Source organism: Rhinopithecus roxellana, chromosome 13 (genome assembly GCF_007565055.1).
Source record: "Rhinopithecus roxellana isolate Shanxi Qingling chromosome 13, ASM756505v1, whole genome shotgun sequence".
Taxonomy (NCBI): Eukaryota; Metazoa; Chordata; class Mammalia; order Primates; family Cercopithecidae; genus Rhinopithecus; species Rhinopithecus roxellana.
Genome location: NC_044561.1, coordinates 108,077,020 through 108,100,604, shown reverse-complemented (window position 1 = coordinate 108,100,604; position 23,585 = coordinate 108,077,020). Strand labels below are relative to the sequence as shown.

Genomic DNA, 23,585 nt, shown 5'->3' with positions numbered 1-23,585 from the left:
TAGAGATGGGGTTTCACCATCCTGGCCAGGCTGGTCTTCAACTCCTGACCTTGTGATCCACCCTCCTCGGCCTGCCAAAGTGCTGGAATCACAGGCATGAGCCACCATGCCCAGCCAAGTTTTGTATTTTTAGTAGAGACAGGGTTTCACCATGTTGGCTAGGCTGGTCTTAAACTCCTGACCTCAGTTCATCTACCCGCCTCGCCCTCCCAAAGTGCTGGAATTACACGTGTGAGCCATGAATCCAGCTGAGACTCTGTCTTAAAAAAAAAATCTGGGCTGGGCGCGATGGCTTACACATGTAATCCCAGCACTTTGGGAGGCTGAGGCGGGCAGATCACGAGGTCAAGAGATCGAGACCATCCTGGCCAACATGGCGAAACCCCATCTTTACTAAAAGAGACTGCCTGTGGGATCGTACTTGGCTGTCCTCCAGGTAGAAGAAGCTGGACCCAGCACTTTGGAATGCTGAGGCAAGGAGATCACCTGAGGTCAGAAATTCGAGACCAGCTTGACCAAAATGATGAAACCCTGTCTCTTACTAAAAATACAAAAATTAGCTGAGCATCGTGGTGCACACCTGTAGTCCCAGCTACTTGGGAGGCTGAGGCAGGAGAGTCACTTGAACCTGGGAGTTACAGTGAGCCGAGATCGTGCCATTGCACTCCAGCCTGGAGACAGAGCGAGACTCCGTCTCAGACATAAAAATCTGTCATATTTATAACCTTATATTAATGAAAAATGAGAGAAAAATAGCCACTTGATTTCTTTTTTTTTTTTTTTTTTTTTTTTTTGAGACGGAGTCTCGCTCTGTCACCCAGGCTGGAGTGCAGTGGCTAGATCTCAGCTCACTGCAAGCTCCGCCTCCCGGGTTCCCGCCATTCTCCTGCCTCAGCCTCCCGAGTAGCTGGGACTACAGGCGCCGCCACCTCGCCCGGCTAGTTTTTTTTTTTTGTATTTTTAGTAGAGACGGGGTTTCACCGTGTTAGCCAGGATGGTCTCGATCTCCTGACCTTGTGATCCGCCCATCTCGGCCTCCCAAAGTGCTGGGATTACAGGCTTGAGCCACCGCGCCCGGCCGCCACTTGATTTCTTTTTGGCTTTTTTCCTCCTAAGATCCCTAAATGCTTCATAGTAAATGCCTCAGTCATTCTCACTACATTGTGTTAGGTAGGTTGATAAAATTTCATAAAATAGATGAAAAATTTTATGTAATATTATTCAGTGCTTGCTAAGCCAATATATTTTTTGTAGTTCCCCTAAAATAATGTGGTAATGGGTTAAAAATGATGTAATTTGTAGAAAACGTCCTCCTCTTTTCTGGTGTAAGCTTGGATGGGAGTCATTTATAGTTCTTCACCAAATAAGAAATTGTGGGGATCAGATTGGGTTTAGTCTCGATGTGGTCTGAGGCAACCAACCAGAGGCGTGGTTTATGTCATCTGGTTTTAGACCTTCTGCCACAGTAATGGTTTCCTAATGTTTCTATTTTGCAATTCTCTAATCAAAAGAAAACCCAGGAAGGTATATCCATATAAATTGACATAAATTATCCAATCTAGGTGTCAGGCCTAGTGGCTGAAGATTTCACTTCAAATGTCAGAAGGATAAAAACATAGACTTTTGGGTACAGACCTTCGTTATTGTACCATTTTCTCGTGTCACTCTTTGCCACTAAGGTCAACTCTGGTTTCTACTTGTTTTTATTCTGTATATAAGCTGATTAAGGCTACAAGCTTTTATAAGGAAGCTGAGGCTACAAGCTTTTATAAGGAAGCTGAACATCAGGTTCTCCATGTGTGATATTCGGTGGCCTTTATCTAATGTGGAGTCCCACAGGACTAAATAGAAGAATGGACAATTTCTGGCCGGGCGCGGTGGCTCAAGCCTGTAATCCCAGCACTTTGGGAGGCTGAGACGGGTGGATCACGAGGTCAGGAGATCGAGACCATCCTGGCTAACACGGTGAAAACCCGTCTCTACTAAAAATACAAAAAAAAAAAAAACTAGCCGGGCGAGGTGGCGGGCCCCTGTAGTCCCAGCTACTCCGGAGGCTGAGGCAGGAGAATGGCCTAAACCCAGGAGGCGGAGCTTGCAGTGAGCTGAGATCCGGCCACTGCACTCCAGCCTGGGCGACAGAGCAAGACTCCGTCTCAAAAAGAAAAAAAAAAAAAAAAAAAAAGAATGGACAATTTCTTTAACCATGAGATTGTTTAAGGGAAGATCCTTTCAAAACACTTTGGTAATCTTAAAATACTTTCCAGTCAGACTTCTCATCAGTTATAGGTGATAAGTAAATGACTCCTTTGTTCAATCAGGACTCTTATTTTCTGAAGGAACTTTGTTTCAAATTAATTTTAAAGTTACCTGGAAGAAAATTTTTGTATTTAGATATAGATACAAAACATTCTGTCTTTGCTTTAACCTTTAACTAAATTAAATTTCTTAACCAAAGGAAAGTGCCATGTTGCATTTTTCATTCTAAAACTTCATTGTCTTAAAAGCCACATTGAGGTATAGTTTGTTAGGTAGTAGAAAAATGGCATGTACTGAGAAACAGTTGACTGAGTATAAATTTTTTTTTAATTGTGTAATTTTGATTCTCAACATACACTTCATTGTATCCTAGAATAGGAACAAAGTTTATTGTGACACAAACTGGGTGTCAACCTATTTTTTGAAGAGCTATAAACCTGAGTTTTTGCATACGTCAAGGTATGCATCTTAAGTGCTTGAGCTTGCTCTCATGGGAATATTATTTGTTAAAGTAACCAGTTTTGCAAACTCTAAATCAGTGTCCATTCCGTTAAGCTCTTTAGAGAATTACTCAATAAAATTTAACATTGAAGTGACACAGTTGAAATATATTGGCTGCTGTGGTGTGGATTATCTATAAATTTTGGAATAAATGACTTCTATTTTTTTTTTTTTCCCAGAATACTTTGCATTTGAAATTTAGATCTTCTTACATGGAAGAGGTCAAATCCAGTTATAGCAAAACACCTTTACTGCAGAGGCCATATAACCAAAAAGTCCAAAGGCCCAGCCCAGTGGACCATTTACTTCAATGATGTTCAGTACAAAATTTCACTGCCATTAAAGACTTTGGAAAGTCCCTTTTAAGTTGTAACAGGATTTGACTATTAGTGTGGATTTCGATAACCCTTCTTTAGGTCATGTAATAAATGCCCTTTGAAACTGGAAGTATACTGGTTTCTTGCACCCATATAGCTTTCTCTGGGCTTTTATGCAAAAGATTGTATTTTCTGAATGTCTTAATATGTTGCTGTCTTTTTACCTGCCTGGGGTTACCTTCAGATGTGGTTGGGGACTTGTTTATACAAAAAGTCCTAGAAGACCTTAAGTTAAAATTAGCTCTCCAATTTTCAAGTGTTTTCTTTTGGCAGAATAAGTTTTGGGTCCTATGAGAGGTGAATAGGTTGGTTGCCTCTCTTGCTATAGCCCATCTGTGAGCAGAAAAAAAACTTTGTTTTTGAGGGGGATGGAGTTACTTTTTACCTTGTTCCCTAATATATTTAGGACTTTAGGTTTTAGAAATCTCACAGAATTCTATAGTTAGAATAGTGCCACAGAGATCGTGTTAGATTTTTCAGGCAACAAAATTGGAGTGTTACCTGTTGCCCATCTGGGCGTGGCTTTGATGAGTTCTATATAAATAATGAGTGTAGCCTAATTTTCTGTCATGTGCTACGTAGCATATACATTTCTGACAGTCAGGTGGATTATCTTGAAATTTTAGACAAACTTTCTGCCTCCTTGGAAAGCTCTACATCTCCTTGTGATTGGAGTGTGGGTTTCAAGATTCCAGAAGGTGGGTGTCTTCATTTTCTATTTTCAATGCACTCTAAAGATGACCTGCTTACAGGTTCTCTGAGGCAGACCTCAGTTGCTCTTGTGATATGTAACTTTGCTTTGAAAAGGAACGAACAATTACATATCCAAATACAGAATTGTCAAAATGTTTAATCATTAAGCCACTACAAATTGACATTTTAGTGGAATAAATTGATTTTGAAATGTTTTTCAGTTTGTATTGAAATATCTGAAGGCACCTCTAAAATTTGGGTGATGACACAGAGGTATAGATTAAAAGATTTAATTATGAATAGGTGGTATACTGTGAAGACTACAGAAGTGAACAGAAAGATATGACTGGCTTTTTTGGTTTTTAGTTTGAGATTTTAAAAAGATCTGTGAAGGTCAAGTTGATCATTGGTTTTGATTGCATCCCACAGGCTTCTATAAACTGGCTTAAAAATGGCATACTCCATTTTCTGGTATATTCATTGTAACTTCAGGAAGTATTGAAATGGTCATATTCAAGTCTAGGAATGTCAAAATGTATTTTAATGCGTTAGTTGTTTTTCTTTTTCTTTTTTTTTTTTTGGAGACAGTTTTGCTCTGTTGCCCAGGCTGGAGTACAGTGGTGTGATCTCTGTTCACTCCAACCTCTGCCTCCCAGGTTCAAGCAATTCTCCTGCCTCAGCCTACGCAGTAGCTGGGACTACAGGCCTGTGCCACCAAGACCCGCTACTTTTTGCATTTTTTCAGTAGAGATGGGGTTTCACCATGTTGACCAGGCTGGTCTTGAACTCCTGACCTCAGATGATCCCTGCCTCAGCCTCCCAAAGTGCTGAGATTACAGCTGTGAGCCACTGCACTTGGGTTTTTTTGTTTTTTTGTTTTTTCAAATGGAGTTTTGCTCTTTTTTGCCCAGGCTGGAGTGCAATAGCATGGTCTCAGCTCACTGCAACCTCCACCTCCTGGGTTCAAGCGATTCTCCTGCCTCAGCCTCCCAAGTAGCTGCGATTACCGGCATGTACCACCAGGCCCGGCTAATTTATATTTTTGGTTGAGAGGGGATTTCACCATGTTGGCCGGGCTGGTCTCAAACTCCTGACCTCAAGTGATCTGTCCGCCTTGGCCTCCCAAAGGGTTGGGATTACAGGCGTGAGCCACTGCACCGGCCTGCATTAATTCTTATTGTCCTTTGTCATTACGGTTTTGCCCATGAAAACCAAAATGTTGCTGTCTATGTGACCCTTTGAACTTATTAAATATTTCCATATGTAAATGAGGGCAAAATGGACTTAATGGTAAATTATTATATTTGATGAAAATTTTCGTAAATGAACCAGTAGTAGTCCTTAAATGTGAACATACTCTATTGTAAGTTTGTTTTATTAATGTATCTTGCGGATTACAGTAATGCTTTTGTTGGCCTTTTATATGACAAACTATATTTAAAGGTTCACATTTTGATTTGTATTGCCAACAAGCCCTTTTCCTTGTTAAAGCTGTAGCTAACTCAGGATATCATTGCAGTTCCTACTCGTAGAGAATGGTGTCCTGCAAGTAATGTCTTATCTGCTGATTTTCAGTAGTGTTAATATAAGGCAAAAGGGATATTGTTTACCATACGTAGCAATTTTTTTTTTGACAGAGTCTTACTCTGTCGCCCAGGCTGGAGTGCAGTGGCAGGATCTTGGCTCATTGCAACCTCTGCCTCCCGGGTTCGAGCAATTATCCTGCCTTGGCCTCCCAATTCTCCTGCCTTAGCCTCCCTAGTAGCTGGGACTCAGGCACACGGTACCATGCCTGGCTAATTTTTATATTTTTGTTAGGGACAGAGTTTCACCACATTGGCCAGGCTGGTCTTCAGCTCCTGACCTTGTGATCCGCCTACCAGGGTGCTGGGATTACAGATTTTTTTTTTTTTTTTTTTTTTTTAGTATGATTATGTAGCATTGTATCATAGTAAAACTAGCCAAAGAAATTTATGAAAGGATAAAAATATAATTCTGACCATGAAAGGTAGTATATTATGGTGGGTTCCTAAGCAAGCATGATAATGGCGAATTTGTTACTTCTCAGGAGGAAAAAAAGCAAGAGCAGAAGTCGTAGTCATGAACGAAAGAGAAGCAAAAGTAAGGAACGCAAGCGAAGTAGAGATAGAGAAAGGAAAAAGAGTAAAAGCCGTGAAAGAAAGCGAAGTAGAAGCAAAGAGAGGCGACGGAGCCGCTCAAGAAGTCGAGATCGAAGATTTAGAGGCCGCTACAGAAGTCCTTAGTATGTAACTATAGTTACGATTTTGGTTTGAGGGTTATTCTCTGGGTATTCAGATAGCAATTAACTTCCGTGAGTTGAATTGTGAAATTTTATTTTTTTAACGATTGGTTAAAAAGTACTGAATTAAGGATATTGGCATTGAATGCTAGTAAAGTGAAAAATACAGTGCATGGACAAGTAAAAATTTGCTTTTACTAGTCATACCGATTATTTTCTGTTAAACTATAAAAGTTTCTAAATTGTATGCCAATCAGCGCACTGGATGAAAGCACTAGAGTGCTTGAAAAAGATGACATTGTAGTGCCCAAATACCTGAGAAAGCTTAACAGTGTCTGGGCTGTTACAGTATTTGCTAAATACATATTTACTTAAAATTGTAAAATTCTGATGAATACAAAGTTACACATGTATATTTAGTTAACAGTAAGTAAAAAATCTTGTCACTGTGGCTGTTTTCAGCTGAAATGTCAGGCCATTTGTGAATTTGTTGTGTATGCTCCTTGATAAAGATTCTTTTTTGGGCTTATCTGTATTTAAGGTTTGTTAATAGTAAAAGGTATTCTAAATTAAAAGTGTTTTGAAGATTAGATCACTAGAAATGTGGATGTGGATATTTAAAGTTGGAAACAAATTTATTACGGTTATTAAATATATTAATCACCTCTACAATTCTAAGGATTGAATGGCAATCTTTAATGCTTTATGAGGTTAATTCATCTTAATAAACACACTGCTGTAAACTCTGGGATATATTAAAAAAAACCCTTCTAACTTTAAGATTTGAATGGTTAAGGATGGAATTCAAAGACAAACAGACCTGAATCACTTGGGCAAGGTACTTAACCCCCTAAGCTAAGCATTTGTTTTCTAACATTTTAAGGAGGTAACAAGTTTCAGATAAGCTATTAATGAGTAATGAATGAGAAGAAAATGGAAAGTGCTCAGAGGACTTAATGGATTCATGAAATGTTTTGGCATTACATGAATTCTGATTCTGGCTCTTTTATCTTTAAAATAAAAAGAATTAAACTGCATGATGCTGGATTCCTCCAAGCTGCTTATTTCATTAACTTTTTAATAGCCGAAAATGGGACCACAATGCTATTTTAATTCTGAATGCTGTGCAGCATTAGGAAATTCTCTGCTTTTGTCCCATTTATCAAGATTCTGAGCATTCTTAAAATGGGATTATGTTAAATCTTTTTACCTGGATGAACTAAATGAGGGGAAAGGAATTAGCTTAATTCCTTTTGAGTGATGAATACTTTTTGTTTGCTGGGATCCTGGCCTTTAATAGAAAATTACTTAGTTCTTATGTTGGGTTTGAGGCTGTAACTGAGAGTATTTTATAATTAAAGGGGAAAGAAAATAGCTTATAACTAATTACTTGAGAACTTTAATACAGCCAGTAAATGATTCTCAGTCATCACCATTAGTCTGAATTGCAAAGGACCAATTTAATATAAAGTGTTTTATTTGGAAATACTTGCATGTTGTAGGTAGGCATAGTGTTCATGAAAACTAATTCAAATGTGTGGATCACAGGCCACTACATATTTATTTATTTCGTTGTTCTTCTGAAATAAGATAGCAGGATGAGCACTAAGGGACAACTGGCTAGTCCCTTTAAGTTAGCCTGGTCTTTAAAGAGTCACAAAAACTGTTATTACAGAATAATTACCTTTGTGATCTTTTTGAAAACACTCTGTTAGTCATGACAAGTCCTCAAAATTTTTCAATAGAATTCGTAAATTACCTTCAGATCTTCAAGATGGAATATTTTGCAACAACTGAAGTATAGTGTGTTAAGTGGTGTCATGCTGTCTAAGAGTTACTGGTGAATGGGAAAATACCTAAGTTGCATGACTAAAGAATTCATTTTAGTTTTTAAAAGAAGCCTTTCAAAAAGAAGACTTGTATGAAAATTGTGTATATACATGTACACACATACATTCCCAGGAGAAGGATACACACCAAATTGTTAACCATAGTTACTGTTGGTGTGAGGGAAATTCAGAGGGATTTATTTTTTATATGTGTGTGTTTTTTGTTTTTGTTTTTTGTTTTTTTTTTAAATTCTCAAGACTGTATATATATATATAGCTTATAAAGATATCTATAGTCTGAAAATGGGTGTGTTCATTTTCAGAATCTAAAAATTTTGAGGCTGTAACCTTTGGTCTTGGCACCTCTCAGTGGTCCAGGATGGATAAATACAAGGGCAGCTTGCCTGGGATAAAGTTAAGAGACATCTAAGTATTTTTGTTTCCTCTTCATAACTGAGGTGGAAAAGCAGCAGCCTGAACAATGTTAGTCTTGCTGGAGAGCGCATGAATGCGATCTTAGCAAGACCCTAAACCTGTAACTAGTGTAATTTTGTGTTTCCTTTTTAGCTCCGGACCAAAATTTAACAGTGCCATCCGAGGAAAGATTGGGTTGCCTCATAGCATCAAATTAAGGTTTTTAAACATACTTCTGAATTGTTTAAATTGTTTTTTAAGGAACTAACATGCTGTACTTGTTTGGATAACTTCTGAAACTTTTTAACTTTGCAGCAGACGACGTTCCCGAAGCAAAAGTCCATTCAGAAAAGACAAGAGCCCTGTGAGGTAGTTTTCTTCTTTAAAGCCTTTAGCTCTTAAAAAGCTTTTGCAGCTTATGGTACTGTTAACTTTGATGATATTTAGTAATTTGGACCATATTAAATCTTGCTTTTGTTTCCTTTTACAGTTCTAGTACTTTAAAGTCAAGTGAATTTATACTGAGTTTTCAGTAGTTTTCACTTTAATTTCATATAATTAAAAAGAAGGAAAAGTTATTTATTTATTCATTTATTTATGTATTTATTTATTTTGAGACAGAGTCTCACTCAGTCACCCAGACTGGAGCGCAGTAGTGCAATCTTGGCTTACTGCAACCTCCGCCTCCTGGGTTCAAGTGATACTCCTGCCTCAGCCTACCAAGTACCTGGGATTACAGGCATGCGCCACCATGCCCGGCAAATTTTTGTCTTTTTAGTAGAGACAGGGTTTCACCATGTTGGTCAGGTTGGTGTCGAACGCCTGACCTCATGATCTGCCAGCCTCAGTCTCCCAAAGTGCTGGGATTACAGGCAGGAGCCACCACGTCCAACCTAAACTTATTTTAATATGATCTTATTTTCCTATTTTAATTAAAATAAGCTTTTTTTGCATTTCTTATTTTTAATGGATATATGATTGTGTATATTTATGGGATACAGTTATGTTTTGATACATGTGTGCAGTGTAATGATCAAATCTGGGTAATTAGCATATTCGTGTCAGACATTGTGTTGGCAACGTAGCAATTATAGAAAACTTTACACTTATTTATCTTTGGAATTAATAAATAATGAGTTATTTGAAATACCTCATGTGGAGAAGTAGTTGTAACAGTAAGTTTTACTGTTTGGCTGTCCTGAGGAAAACTTTCATCTCAAAAGTCTTAGTGATTTGAATTGTTACTCCTAGGTTCTTGAATGTTTACATGGACTATTTTACTTTTTTTTTTTTTTTTTGAGACGGAGTCTTCCTCGGCCCAGGCTGGAGTGCAGTGGGCAGATCTCAGTTCACTGCAAGCTCCGCCTCCCTGGTTTACGCCATTCTCCTGCCTCAGCCTCCCGAGTAGCTGGGACTACAGGCGCCCGCCACCTCGCCCAGCTAGTTTTTTTGTATTTTTTAGTAGAGACGGGGTTTCACCGTGTTAGCCAGGATGGTCTCGATCTCCTGACCTTGTGATCCGCCCATCTCGGCCTCCCAAAGTGCTGGGATTACAGGCTTGAGCCACCGCACCCGGCTATTTTACTCTTTAAAAATAAGAATTGTAGGCTGAGCATGGTGGCTCACGCCTGTAATCCCAGCCCTTTGGGAGGCTGAGGTGGGTGGATCACACGGTGTCAGGAGATCGAGACCAATCTGGCCAACATGGTGAAATCCTGTCTCTACTAAAAATACAAAATTTCGCTAGGCATGGTGGTGCACACCTGTAGTCCCAGCTACTTGGGATGCTGAAGTGAGAGAATCACTTGAACCTGGGAGGCGAGGGTGCAGTGAGCTGAGATCGCGCCACTGCACTCCAGCCTGGTGACAGAGTGAGACTTGTATTTGTTCAGTCTACCATTTTGGTTAAAGGAATATTTTATCAGGTGGTAGCATTGTGGTTGGTTGTTCTTTTTTGAGACGCCCGTCCAAAAAGCTTTTGCTTTTTTTTTTTTTATTTTTTTGAGGCGGGGTTTTACTCTCACCCAGGCTAGAGTGCAGTGACGAAATCATGGCTCACTGCAGTTTCTAACGGCCGGTCATAAGCTATCCCACCCAACTTAGCCTCCCGAGTAGCTGGGACTATACAGGTGCAGCCACCATGCCCTGCTAATTTTTCTTTCTTTCTTTCTTTTTTTTTTTTTTGAAGAGACAAGGTTTTGCCATGTTGCTCAGTTTGGTCTGAAATCCAGGGCCAAGCAATCTGCACACTACTCCCGGCCTTAAAAGCTTGGTGCCTGGCGTGGTGGCTCACACCTGTAGCAATAAGGTCAGGATATCGAGACCAGCCTGACCAACATGGTGAAACCCCATCTCTACTAAAAGTACAAAAATTAGCCAGATGTGGTGGTGCATGCCTGTAATCCCAGTTACTTGGGAGGAGAGGCAGGAGAATTGCTTGAATCCAGGAGGTGGAGGTTGCTATGAGCCAAGAACACACCACTGCACTCCAGCCTGGGTGACAGAGCGAGACTGCATCTCAAAAAGCTTTTGTGACAAATCTTACAGGTGAAGTGACCACCCCTCATCCTCCATACATCCTGAGAGTGTCCAAAAAATGGAAAAGAGCATGTTTAGGCTTATATCTTAAAGGATTGACTTAAAATATTAATTGATATTTTGCAACAGAGATGATGTTAATAGACACTATCTGAATTTGTAAAGTAGAATTCTTAGAATCATTCAGGGTTTCACTTCAAGTTTGCCATTTGTGATTGTCAAACTAAATTTCACTTTACAATTACATGGTTTTGTTGTAAATAATCATCCATTACACTGATTTTGGATCAGTCTGGCATTTGTGATTGGTCTGGTGATGTGTTTTATGACTGTGGTTAAACTGTCAGCCCCTGGTTGACCCTTGCTTTAGAAAAATTACCCTTTTTGGGGCAGGCGTGGTGGCTGAAGCCTGCAATCCCAGTACTTTGGGAGGCTGAGGCAGGCCGATCATCAAGGTCAGGAGATCGAGACCATCCTAGCTAACACATTGAAATCCCATCTCTACTAAAAATACAGAAGATTAGCCAGGCTTGGTGGCACATGCCTGTAGTGCCAGCTACTCGGGAGTCTGAGGCAGGAGAATTGCTCGAACCCTGGAGGTGGAGGTTGCAGTTAGCCGAGATTGCGCCACTGCACTCCAGCCTGGGCGACAGTGAGACTCCATTTCAAAAAGAAAAAAAAAGGAAAAGAAAAATTTTACCCTTTGTGAGATTGTGAGGCCAGTAGACTTCTGTACTAATTCCATTCCATGTAAGATGTCATTATAAGAAACAGTAAACCTTATTCTTTAGAAGGATTTGAGTTACATTGAGTAGCTTTATGGACATTTTTGGTCAATAGATCTTACTGCAAATGGGCTTGGGCTCACTGGGTGTGGTGCCTCACGCCTGTAATCCCAGTACTTTGAGAGGCTGAGGCGGGCAGATCACCTGAGGTCAGAGGTTTGAAACCAGCCTGGCCAACATGGTGTCTTCATCTGGAAAAAAGAAAAGAAAAAGGAAAATGTTCTTGGGTATATGACAAACTAGTTTCATAGCTTATTCTGGTTTTTGTTTGTTTGTTTTTTGAGACGGAGTCTCGCTCTGTCACCGAGGCTGGGGTGCAGTGGTTGGATCTCAGCTCACTGCAAGCTCCGCCTCCCGGGTTTGCGCCATTCTCCTGCCTCAGCCTCCCAAGTAGCTGGGACTACAGGCGCCCGCCACCTCGCCCGGCTAGTTTTTTGTATTTTTTTTAGTAGAGACGGGGTTTCACCGTGTTAGCCAGGATGGTCTCGATCTCCTGACCTCATGATCCGCCCGTCTCGGCCTCCCAAAGTGCTGGGATTACAGGCTTGAGCCACAGCGCCTGGCCAGCTTATTCTGTTTGCTGAACATGTTTGAGAATTATTTTAGGCCAGGTGTGGTGGCTCACACCTGTTATCCCACCACTTTGGGAGGCCGAGGCAGGTGGATAATCTGAGGTCAGGAGTTCGAGACCAGCCTAGCTAACGTGGTGAAACCCCGTCTCTATGGAGGTGTTTAGGACAAAAGGATTGCTTGAGCTCAATAGTTCAAGACCAACCTGTGCAACATAGCAAGACCTGATTTCTTTTTTTTTTTTTTTTTTTTTTTTGAGACGGAGTCTGGCTCTGTCACCCAGGCTGGAGTGCAGTGGCCGGATCTCAGCTCACTGCAAGCTCCTCCTCTCGGGTTTACGACATTCTCCTGCCTTAGCCTCCAGAGTAGCTGGGACTACAGGCGCCCGCCACCTCGCCTGGCTAGGTTTTTTGTATTTTTAGTAGAGGCGGGGTTTCACCGTGTTAGCCAGGATGGTCTTGATCTCCTGACCTCGTGATCCGCCCAGCAAGACCTGATTTCTAAAGATGAAAATATTGGTGTGGAGTTGGGAAAGGAGTGTGAGGGTACAGTGTATACTGCTCAGGTGACAGGTACACTCAGAATTTACCACTAAAGAACGCATCTATGTAACCAAAAACCACCTGAAAAACTGTTGAACTATATGAAGAAATAGATAAAAATTATTTTAAAATCTATTACGAAGTTAATTTTATATTTTTTACTTCTATTAGGGAACCTATTGATAATTTAACTCCTGAGGAAAGAGATGCAAGGACAGTCTTCTGTATGCAGCTGGCGGCGAGAATTCGACCAAGGGATTTGGAAGAGTTTTTCTCTACAGTAGGAAAGGTAATCTTAACCTGTTTAGGGAGGTCAAGTAGGTAGAAATTGCAAGAGAAAACATCTAAACATCAAATATTTCATATGCTTTAGTACCAGTATTTGTTTGTGTAATGTTTCCACAAACAAATTTTGCATCTTATAGTATTGGAGTTGATAAATGTTACTACCAATTGGTTCAAAGATATAGATAGGATATAGGAATTGTCCCACAGATTTACTTTTTCAATTAAATTTTTAAAAATGCCTTCATCCATCAACATTAATGTCTCCTTGAAATATATCTGCATGGCTTACAGTGGATGGTTGCACAAACAGAACTGTGTTTTCTTCATAGGTTCGAGATGTGAGAATGATTTCTGACAGAAATTCAAGACGTTCCAAAGGAATTGCTTATGTGGAGTTCGTTGATGTTAGCTCAGTGCCTCTAGCAATAGGATTAACTGGCCAACGAGTTTTAGGAGTGCCAATCATAGTACAGGCATCACAGGTAATTTTTTTCCTGGTTAAGAGTTTGATTATTGATGGTGTTTAAAGCCTCTTGTTGCATGGCATACTGCTGTTGTGTTCTGTGACTGCTACTCATTACGTTGAGTCGGATGTTCTCAGGACCTTTTTTTTAACTTTGCCTTCATTAACATTGATAGTTTTCTCAAGACTGTCATCCTATCTTTTCTCCTTGTGTTTGAAATGTAATGATTTTGCCTTTTGTTTTGTTTTGTTTTTGAGATGGAATCTCTGTCACCAGGCTGGAGTGCAATGGCATGATCTCGGCTCACTGCAAGCTCCATGTCCCGGGTTCAAGTGATTCTCCTGCCTCAGCCTCCTGAGTAGCTGGGATTACAGGAGCCTGCCACCATACTCGGCTACTTTTTGTGTTTTTGGTAGAGATGGGGTTTCATCATGTTGGCCAGGCTAATCTTGAACTCCTGACCTCAGGTGATCCTCCTACCTCAGCCTTCCAAAGTGCTAAGATTACAGTCGTGAGCCACCACACCCGGCCTTGTTTTTGAGATAAGGTCTCACTCTGTTGCCAGGGCTGGAGTGGAGTGAGATAATCACAGCTCACTATAGCTTTGACCTGCTGTACTCAAGCTGTCTTTTCTCCCCAGTTTCCTGAGTAGCTAAGACTACAGGTACGTGCCATCACTCCCAGCTAATTTTTAAATTTTTTGAAGAAACAGGGTCTTGCCATGTTGTTCAGGCTGGTTTCAAACTTGTGGGCTCAAGTGATTCTCTGGCCTGGGCCTCCTGAAGTGTTTGGATCACTTGAACCACACTGCACTTTGACAGCATTTCATATTTTAGTTTTTTGGCCAGGCACGATGGCTCACGCCTATAATCCCAGCACTTTGGGAGGTTGAGGTCAGCGGATCTCCTGAGGTCAGGAGTTCGAGACCAGCCTGGCCAACATGGTGAAACCTTGTCTCTACTAAAATAAAAAAATTAGCTGGTCATGGTGGCAGGCACCTGTAATCCCAGCTACCTGGAAGGCTGAGGCAGGAGAATTGCTTGAACCTAGGAGGCAGAGGTCAGCGAGCCGAGATCACGCTGTTGCACTGCAGCCTGGGCGACAAGAACAAGACTCTGTCTCAAAAAAAAAAAAAAGAAAAAGAAAAAAGAAAAAAAAAATTACTCAAATTATTTCCTATGTTGGAAGACAAACTTAGTAGCTGGGTATGGATTGGCCGGACCCAGGGCTGAGAAGTAGCATATTAAATGAAGTTTTTAATATGCTGTATAACAGGTTGTTAACTGTTGTAGAGCAGTACTACCCAGTGTACTCTAGTTTGTTACAAGAGAAGCCTGTGTTAGAATGCAAATGGACAATTTTTTTTTTTTTTTTTTTTTTTTTTTTTTTTTTTTTTGAGGAGATCTTGGTTATGGAGGGATGACAGCTGGCTCAAAATGTTGGCTTGGTTGGCCGGGCGCGGTGGCTCAAGCCTGTAATCCCAGCACTTTGGGAGGCCGAGACGTGCGGATCACGAGGTCAGGAGATCGAGACCATCCTGGCTAATACGGTGAAACCCCGTCTCTACTAAAAAATACAAAAAACTAGCCGGGCGACGAGGCGGGCGCCTGTAGTCCCAGCTACTCGGGAGGCTGAGACAGGAGAATGGCGTGAACCCGGGAGGCGGAGCTTGCAGTGAGCTGAGAGCCGGCCACTGCACTCCAGCCTGGGAGGCAGAGCAAGACTCCGTCTCAAAAAAAAAAAAAAAAAAAAAAAAAAAAAAATGTTGGCTTGGTGATACAGTTTATGTTATGGCATATGCCCCTTATTTTATCACAAACAACTGCGTGCTTGGTTATACCAATCTCAGGAGTATTTTAACGAATATTGGTTGTGTCTAACAATTCCAGGAAGCATTCTTCTCTGTATTTAGTATATGTGATATCAGAATGCATCTTAAGATTGTTGTCAGAATGTAGGTTCATGATTCATTTTAGGTGTTAAATGTAGCCTGCTTTATATGTGGCTGGCATATGCTCTGAAAACATTCTAAAATAAGCAGGGTGTGATGGGGTGTGCTGTAGTCCTTGGCAGTCTCTAGTGGCTGAGAAGGAAGGATGATCACTTAAGTTTAGGAGTTCAAGACCAGCCTGGAAACATAGTGTGAGACTCTGTCTCAAAAAAAAAAAAAACTCTAAATAAAATTATTTTCATTGTGGTTTTATACACACACATTGGGCGTTTCAACCATTTTTTTTAACCATTTTTAAAGTGTACAGTTCAGTGCTATTAATTACATTTATAATGATGGAATAATCATCCCCACTAATCATTTCAAGAAGTATTCATTGTCTCATATAGAAACTGTACTCTGAGATGGACTCTCGCTCTGTTGCCCAGGCTGGAGTGCAGTGGTGCAGTCTCGGCTAACTGCAAGCTCTGCCTCCTGGGTTCATGCCATTCTCCTGCCTCAGCCTTCCAAGTGGCTGGGACTATAGGGGCCCGCTACCGTGCCTGGCTCATTTTTTGTATGTTTAGTAGAGGTGGGGTTTCACTATGTCAGCCAGGATGGTCTCAATCTCCTGGCTTTGTGATCTGCCTGCCTCGGCCTCCCAAAGTGCTGGGATTACAGACATGAGCCTCTGCGCCCAGCCAGAAACTGTACTCTTGAAGGTGTAACCCCCTAATTTCCTGCAGGCCCTTGGTAAAATGTAATCTACTTCCTCTCTATGAATTTTACGTATCCTAGATGCCTCCTATTAAGTTGATCCTTATGTAGGGTAGTATTTTTATCACTCTAAACTTTGACATTAGTTATGCAAATGGAAGGCGTGTGTCTTTAAACTGCTGTGTATTAACTCTGTGACATGCATTTTGTCTTCTAGGCAGAGAAAAACAGAGCTGCAGCAATGGCAAACAATTTACAAAAGGGAAGTGCTGGACCTATGAGGCTTTATGTGGGCTCATTACACTTCAACATAACTGAAGATATGCTTCGTGGGATCTTTGAGCCTTTTGGAAGGGTAAGTCCACAGTCTTCAGTGAATCTTCAGTAGGTTGTTGATCTGAGTATAACTACATAATTTCTGTATGTCTTCCTTGTGTCTGGCATTGTGGTCTTGAGCTCAGTTCAGAACAGCTTGGATTTTGTTCTGGAGGACTTTTCTGTGCTATATACCTAAACCAAGGGTGTCTAACTAGTTTTGTGTTAAGGAGATACAGTTTCCAAGACTGTTCTGTCACTGTGAGCAATGAACCTTTTCCACTCAGTAATTTTAGCAAAAGGCGTAAATTTAAAAGGAGCTAGATAGAACAAATAAAATTTAACTTTTAAAAATGGATTCACCGGCTGGGTGCAGTGGCTTACACCTGTAATCCCATCTATTTGGGAGGCCGAGGCAGGTGGATTGCTTGAGGTCAGGAGTTTGAGACCAGCTTGGCCAGTGTGGTGAAACCTTGTCTGTACTAAAAATACAAAAAGAAAGAAAAGAAAAAGAATAATCATAGATATTTGAGAAATCTACGTACCATATAAAAATGAACATCAGGGCCTGGCGTGGTGGCTCATGTCTGTAATCCCAGCACTTTGGGAGGCCAAGGCGGGTGGATCAAGAGGTCAGGAGATCGAGACCATCCTGGCGAACACGGTAAAACCCCATCTCTACTAAAAAAAAATACGAAAAAATTAGCCGGGCGTGGTGGTGGGCACCTGTAGTATAGCTGCTCGGGAGGCTGAGGCAGGAGAATGGCGTGAGCCTGGGAGGCAGAGGTTGCAGTGAGCCGAGATCGTGCCACTGCACTCCATCCAGCCTGGGCGACAGAGCGAGACTCCATCAAAAAAAAAAAAAAAAATCAGAGAACAGTTGATATTTAAATTAGTTACTTTAGAGTATGGTTTGTCAAACTGTTGCTTAAATTTTGAGATGGGAGTTTCACTCTTTTTCCCTAGGCTGGAGTGCAGTGGCGCAATCTCGGTTCACTGTATCCTCTGCCTCCCGGGTTCAATTGATTCTCCTGCCTCAGCCTCCTGAATAGCTGGGATTACAGACTCCGACCACCACACCCACCTAATTTTTTGTATTTTTGGTAGAGACTGGGTTTCTCCATGTTGATCAGGTTGGTCTCGAACTCCGGACCTCAGGTGATCTACCCGCCTCGGTCTCCTGAAGTGTTGTGATTACAAGCATGAGCCACTGTGCCCAGACCCATTTTAGGTTGTCATTGCCATACGGACTTGTTGCAAGTGCTCACCTCTCCTCCAAACGCTGTAAGCTGTTAAGAAAATGAGTATGGGCAGGGCACAGTGACTCAACCTCTGCCTCCAGGTTCAAGCGATTCTCCTGCTTCAGCATTCTGAGTAGCTGGGCGTACAGGCATGCGCCACTAAGCCCAATTTTTGTATTTTTGGTGGAGACCTGATTTCGCCATGTTGTTGGATACCTGTTTCACCTGGTCTCAGCACTTTGTGATCCCAGCACTTTGGGGGGCTGAGTTGGGTGGATCACTTGAGGTCAGGAATTCGAGACCAGCCTGGCCAACATGGTGAAACCTCGTCTCTGCTAAAAATGCAAAAATTAGCCGGGCTTGGTGGCATATGCCTGTAGTTCCAGCTTACTACTCTGGAGGCTCAGGCAGGAGAAACATTTATAAAACAAGTCAAGCTGGAGTTGGTCCATAGGGTATATGTAGTTTGCTTACCTTTGCCTTAGAACAATTAGTCTGTATTAAGTGCCCAACTCCATTAAACATTAAACATTATATAGCAGCTTTAATAAGAAGCCCTTTTTATTTATTTTTATTTTTATGTATTTATTTTTTTTTTGAGACAGAGTCTTGCTCTGTCGCCCAGGCTGGAGTGCAGCGGCCAGATCTCAGCTCACTGCAAGCTCCGCTTCCCAGGTTCCCACCATTCTCACCTCCCGAGTAGCTGGGACTACAGGTGCCCGCCACCTCGCCCGGCTAGATTTTTGTATTTTTTAGTAGAGACGGGGTTTCACCGTGTTAGCCAGGATGGTCTCGATCTCCTGACCTCGTGATCCGCCCGTCTCGGCCTCCCAAAGTGCTGGGATTACAGGCTTGAGCCACCGCGCCCGGCCGAAGCCCTTTTTAAAGGTTTAATTTTTTGGAGTCTGAGTCTTGCACTGTCGCCCAGGTTGGAGTGCAGTAGCACAATCTTGGTTCACTGCAACCTCTGCCTCCCAGGTTCTAATGATTCTTATACAGCTTCCCTAGCAGCTGGGATTATAGGTGCATGCCGCCACACCTGGCTTTTTTTTTTTGAGACGGAGTATCACTTTTGTTGCCCAGGCTGGAGTGCAGTGGCATGACCTCAGCTCACCACAACTCCCGTCTCCTGGGTTCAAGCGATTCTCCTGCCTCAGCCTCCCAAGTAGCTGGGATTACAGGCATTCACCTCCACGCCCTACTCATTTTGTATTTTTAATAGAGACAGGGTTTCTCCATGTTGGCAAGACTGGTCTCGAACTCCCGGCCTCTGGTGATTCGCCCTCCTCAGCCTCCCGAAATGGTGGGATTACAGGCGTGAGCCACTGAGCCCGACCTTATTTTTTTTGTTTTAGTGGAGACGGGGTTTCACCATGGTGCCCAGGCTGGTCTCGAACTCCTGAGCTCAGGCAGTCTGCCTACATCAGCCTCCCAAAATGCTGGGATTACAGGTGTGAGCCACCAAGCCCAGTCTAAATGTTTTATATTGTTTATTTTTTGCTGACTAATGCTCCTAGAATATTTTATCCATATCATATATAGCCCTACTTCATACACGACTACCCCTTTTCTAGAGGCAGCCCTTATCTGTTTTTTTTTTTTTTTAAACATCCTTCCATAGACATTCTGTGGCTTAGCAAATACTAGCAAATAAACTTTGCTTCTTTTTTTTTAAATTTTGGTAAAATATACTTAACATTAAAAGTTCCTTCCTTATTTGAGATAGAGTCTCCGTCTGTGACTCTGACTGGAGTGCAACAGCATGATGCAAGCTCACTGTCCACCTCCTTAACATGCGATCCTCATGTCTCCCAAAGTGCTGGGATTATAGACCTAAGCCAACCCACCTGGCTGGATGCTCTGTTTTAGTTTTTCACTCCTTTTTTTTTTATGGACAGCTTAATTGGGAAATTGTGTTACAATTCACTGATTGAAAGTAAACTTAATGGTTTTTAGTTAGTACCATTCACAGAATGGTGCAGTTAACACCAAATTCATTGGAATAACTTTTAGTTACTCCATTTTTACAATTCTGCCTGGTATAATTGGAAATTACTGCTTGGTGTTATTAGCATAGTGGGAAGGAAACATTGATTTTGTTTCTACCTTCTAATGGTAATTTACGATGGATTTCTGGTTTTCAGTGGTTTAGTATTGATGTAAAAGATAATCTTAGTTTAAAATCATGTTTTTTTTTTCTCCCATCTCTGCTCCCCAATGCATAATTTCTTGCCTGGGAAGTTTCTAGAGTCTGTTTTTGTTTGAGACCAAGTCTCACTCTGTTGCCCAATCTGGAGTACAGTGGCATGGTCTGGGCTTGTTGCAGCCTCTGCCTCCCGGGTTCAAGCGATTCTCCTGCTTCAGCATTCTGAGTAGCTGGGCGTACAGGCATGCGCCGCTAAGCCCAGACAATTTTTGTATTTTTGGTGGAGACCTGATTTCTCCATGTTGGTGGATACCTGTTTCACCTGGTCCCAAACTCCTGACCTCAGGTGATTCGCCTCCTTCAGCCTCCCAAAATGCTGGGATTACAGGTGCCAGCCACCACACCCAGCCTAATTTTTTTCATTTTAAATATAAAATTATAGTTTATAGACTTCAAAAAGACTTCTTGGTGACGAGGTTTTGTGATAAGTCTTCTGTTTTGGAGGATGAGGAGACTAGTAGATTTTTAAAACCATGTCTCAGGGAATAAAGTAGTTTTGTACTCTGCTTTTGAGTTAAATAGTAATTATGCTTTTCAATTATAGATTGAAAGTATCCAGCTGATGATGGACAGTGAAACTGGTCGATCCAAGGGATATGGATTTATTACAGTAAGTAATTACCATAATTACATTACTTAGGTTTTTTTTCTTCTTCTTTTAACTGTATTTGCTGTGTTGCAAATCAGATCAGTCTCTAGTTCCTGGCCTTAAGTGACGTCCTACCTTAGCCTTCCAAGTTGCTGGGATTTACAGGACTGAGCCTCTGTGTCTGATCAAAAAAAGTTTTTTTCACAGCAAATTTTAATATGCCCTTGTAACAAAAGGCAGGCACAGCTCACACATGAATGTGAAAACCAAATCATCACACTTAGGAACTCCTAAAATTTTTTGATCTAAGTTGCATAGGAAAAGTACAATAATAGTTAATAATGATGGGGAAGGCAGCATGTTTAATATTTTCAAGTGATTTAAATTTAGTTTTTGTGGCTGGGCGCGGTGGTTCACGCCTGTAATCCCAGCACTTTGGGAGGCCAAGGCGGGTGGATCACCTGAGGTTAGAAGTTTGAGACCAGCATGGCCAGCATGGTAGAACCCTATCTCTACTAAAAGTACAAAAAGTAGCCAGACATGGTGATGGGTGCCTGTAATCCCAGCTGCTTAGGAGGCTGAGGCAGGAGAGTCACTTGAATCTGGGAGGCGGAGGTTGCAGTGAGCCAAGATCGCACCACTGCACTCCAGCCTGGGGGACAAGAGCGAGACTCCGTCTCAAAAAAGAAATTTTCGCACAGTTGCTACTTTTTAGTAAGCAGTGGTTACCATTTATTATATAATGAAAGTTTTTTAAACGATGTGTTAGTCCATTGTGTGTTCCTATAAAGTAATACTGAAGACTGGATAATTTATAAAGAAAAATTATAAAGACAGGTCTCACTATGTTGGTTAGGTTGGTGTCAAACTCCTGAGCTCAAGTGATCTCCCGCCTCAGCCTCTCAAAGTGCTGGGATTATATGCATGAAGCTCTGCTTCTGGCTTTAATTTTTAATTAATTAACTTGTTTTTTCATGAGCTAGAGTCTCGCTCTGTTGCCTAGGCTGTAGTGCAGTTGAGACCAGCCTGGCCAACATGGCGAAACCCCATCTCTACTAAAAATACAAAATTAGCTGGGCATGGTGGTGCTTGACTGTAATCCCAGCTACTTGTGAGGCGAGGCAGGAGAATTCCTTAAACTCAGGATGTGGAGATTGCAGTGAGCCAAGATTGTGCTATTGTGCTCCAGCGCTCCAGCCTGGGCAACAGAGTAAGACTATGCCTCGAAAAAAAATAAAACTAAAAATAAATAAATATAAAATAATATAAGAAAATAGGTTTATTACGTTCTGCAGGCCATATAAACATGACACTAAGAGCTGCTCAGATTCTGTGGTGGCCTCAGGAAACTGTTAATCGTGCTTCACAAAGCCTTTACTTGTGGTTATTTCTTGGAGGAGCAGGTGTGTCACTTGGAGAAAGGGAGGAGGAGAGAGGAAGACGTCCTGTGAAGTAACAGAGCAAGAACCCTTGCCCATTAGCAGGGGGAGTGCACCAAGCCATTCATGAGGGATCTGCCTTTTCATACTTTTTGTCAAGTCACACCTTCCACAGTGGGGATCCATTTCAACATGAGGTTTAGAGGGGACAAGGATCCAAACTATATTACTGTGTTCCTATTATCCTTTAATATATTCTATATATACATATATATAGGATGTATATAGATGGTCAGCCAGATAGTCATATAGTTGAATGTTTTATACTTCTTTTTTTTTTTTGTTGAGACGGAGTCTCCCTCTGTCGCCCAGGCTGGAGTGCAGTGGCCGGATCTCAGCTCACTGCAAGCTCCGCCTCCCGGGTTTACGCCGTTCTCCTGCCTCCTGTGATCTCCTGCCTCCCGAGTAGCTGGGACTACAGGCGCCTGCCACCTCACCCGGCTAGTTTTTTGTATTTTTAGTAGAGACGGGGTTTCACCGTGTTAGCCAGGATGGTCTCGATCTCCTGACCTCGTGATCCGCCTGTCTCGGCCTCCCAAAGTGCTGGGATTACAGGCTTGAGCCACCGCGCCCGGCCGAATGTTTTATACTTCTATCTCTAATAACCTTTTGACACATTGTTAACAAATAAATGAAGGTCTGCTAACAATCCTTTTTTACTTAAGATCCTTTTTTTTAATGTACATACCTCACAACCAAGACTAGAATTGTTTTATCAAAAATGATTTTGGGCTGTGTGTGGTGGCTCATGCCTGTAATCCCAGCAGTTTGGGAAGCTGAGAGGGGTGGATCACCTGAGGTCAGGAGATTGAGACCATCCTGGCCAACATGGTGCAACCCCGTCTGTACTAAAAATACAAAAAATTAGCTGGGCGTGTTGGCGGGTGCCTGTAATCCTAGCAACTAGGGAGGGTGAGGAAGAATTGCCTAAACCCGGGACTCAGAGGTTGCAGTGCACTGAGTTGGCACCACTGCCCTCCAGCCTGGGTGACAGAGCAAGAATCTTGTCTCAAAAATTTTTTTTTAAAAAAGTGTTTTTGGCTAGCCATGGCTGCCCTGTCTTAGTAGGGTTATGAGGTGACAGTTGAAGTAATTGTAAGAAGATTTAAGAAGATAATGCCTTTTACTTTTAAAAGCGAAGTGTTTTTATGTATTAACATCTCATTATGAAACTTATACATGATGGTACTTTTTCAGATGTGTGAGCTCTGTAATCTTTTAAGGTCCTGGAAACTTTTTTTTTTTTTTTTTTTTGAGACGAAGTCTCGCTCAGTCGCCCAGGCTGGAGTGCAGTGGTGTGATCTCGGCTCACTGCAAGCTCCGCCTCCCGGGTTCAGGCCATTCTCCTGCCTCAGCCTCCCAAGGAGCTGGGACTACAGGTGCCCGCCGCCTTGCCTGGCTAATTTTTTGCATTTTTAGTAGAGACGGGGTTTCACTGTGTTAGCCAGGATGGTCTCGATCTCCTGACCTTGTGATCCGCCCGCCTTTGCCTCCCGAAGTGCTGGTATTACAGGTGTGAGCCACCGCGTCCGGCCTGGAAACAGTATTTTTGAAAGTACATTATGTATCTCTTATCGGGAAATTAAAATTGTTGACTTATATCTACATTTCAATAAAATGTAAGCCTGTTG

The 23,585-nt window shown here is 41.8% G+C and overlaps 1 protein-coding gene and 1 non-coding gene across 10 annotated transcripts in view; one reads left to right on the top strand and one right to left on the bottom strand.

Annotated features, from left to right (window-relative positions):
- Positions 1 to 23,585, top strand: part of RBM39 (RNA binding motif protein 39) — a 41,230-nt gene that overhangs the window by 5,785 nt on the left and 11,860 nt on the right. For 4 of the 9 annotated variants that reach the window (XM_030914132.1, XM_030914131.1, XM_030914136.1 and 1 more), the window contains 7 exons: positions 5,896 to 6,090; positions 8,484 to 8,549; positions 8,646 to 8,699; positions 12,937 to 13,054; positions 13,383 to 13,535; positions 16,382 to 16,519; positions 20,471 to 20,536. In XM_030914132.1, coding sequence (XP_030769992.1) covers positions 5,896 to 6,090; positions 8,484 to 8,549; positions 8,646 to 8,699; positions 12,937 to 13,054; positions 13,383 to 13,535; positions 16,382 to 16,519; positions 20,471 to 20,536 — 790 coding nt within the window. Of the gene's footprint in view, positions 1 to 3,760; positions 3,833 to 5,895; positions 6,091 to 8,483; positions 8,550 to 8,645; positions 8,700 to 12,936; positions 13,055 to 13,382; positions 13,536 to 16,381; positions 16,520 to 20,470; positions 20,537 to 23,585 lie in introns of all 9 variants that reach the window. The other 5 variants (XM_030914139.1, XM_030914137.1, XM_030914138.1 and 2 more) reach the window with 2 other exon arrangements.
- LOC115893096 lies at positions 20,715 to 20,814 on the bottom strand. The gene has a single exon (XR_004053047.1). It is a non-coding gene; the product is annotated as a small nucleolar RNA U13 (small nucleolar RNA).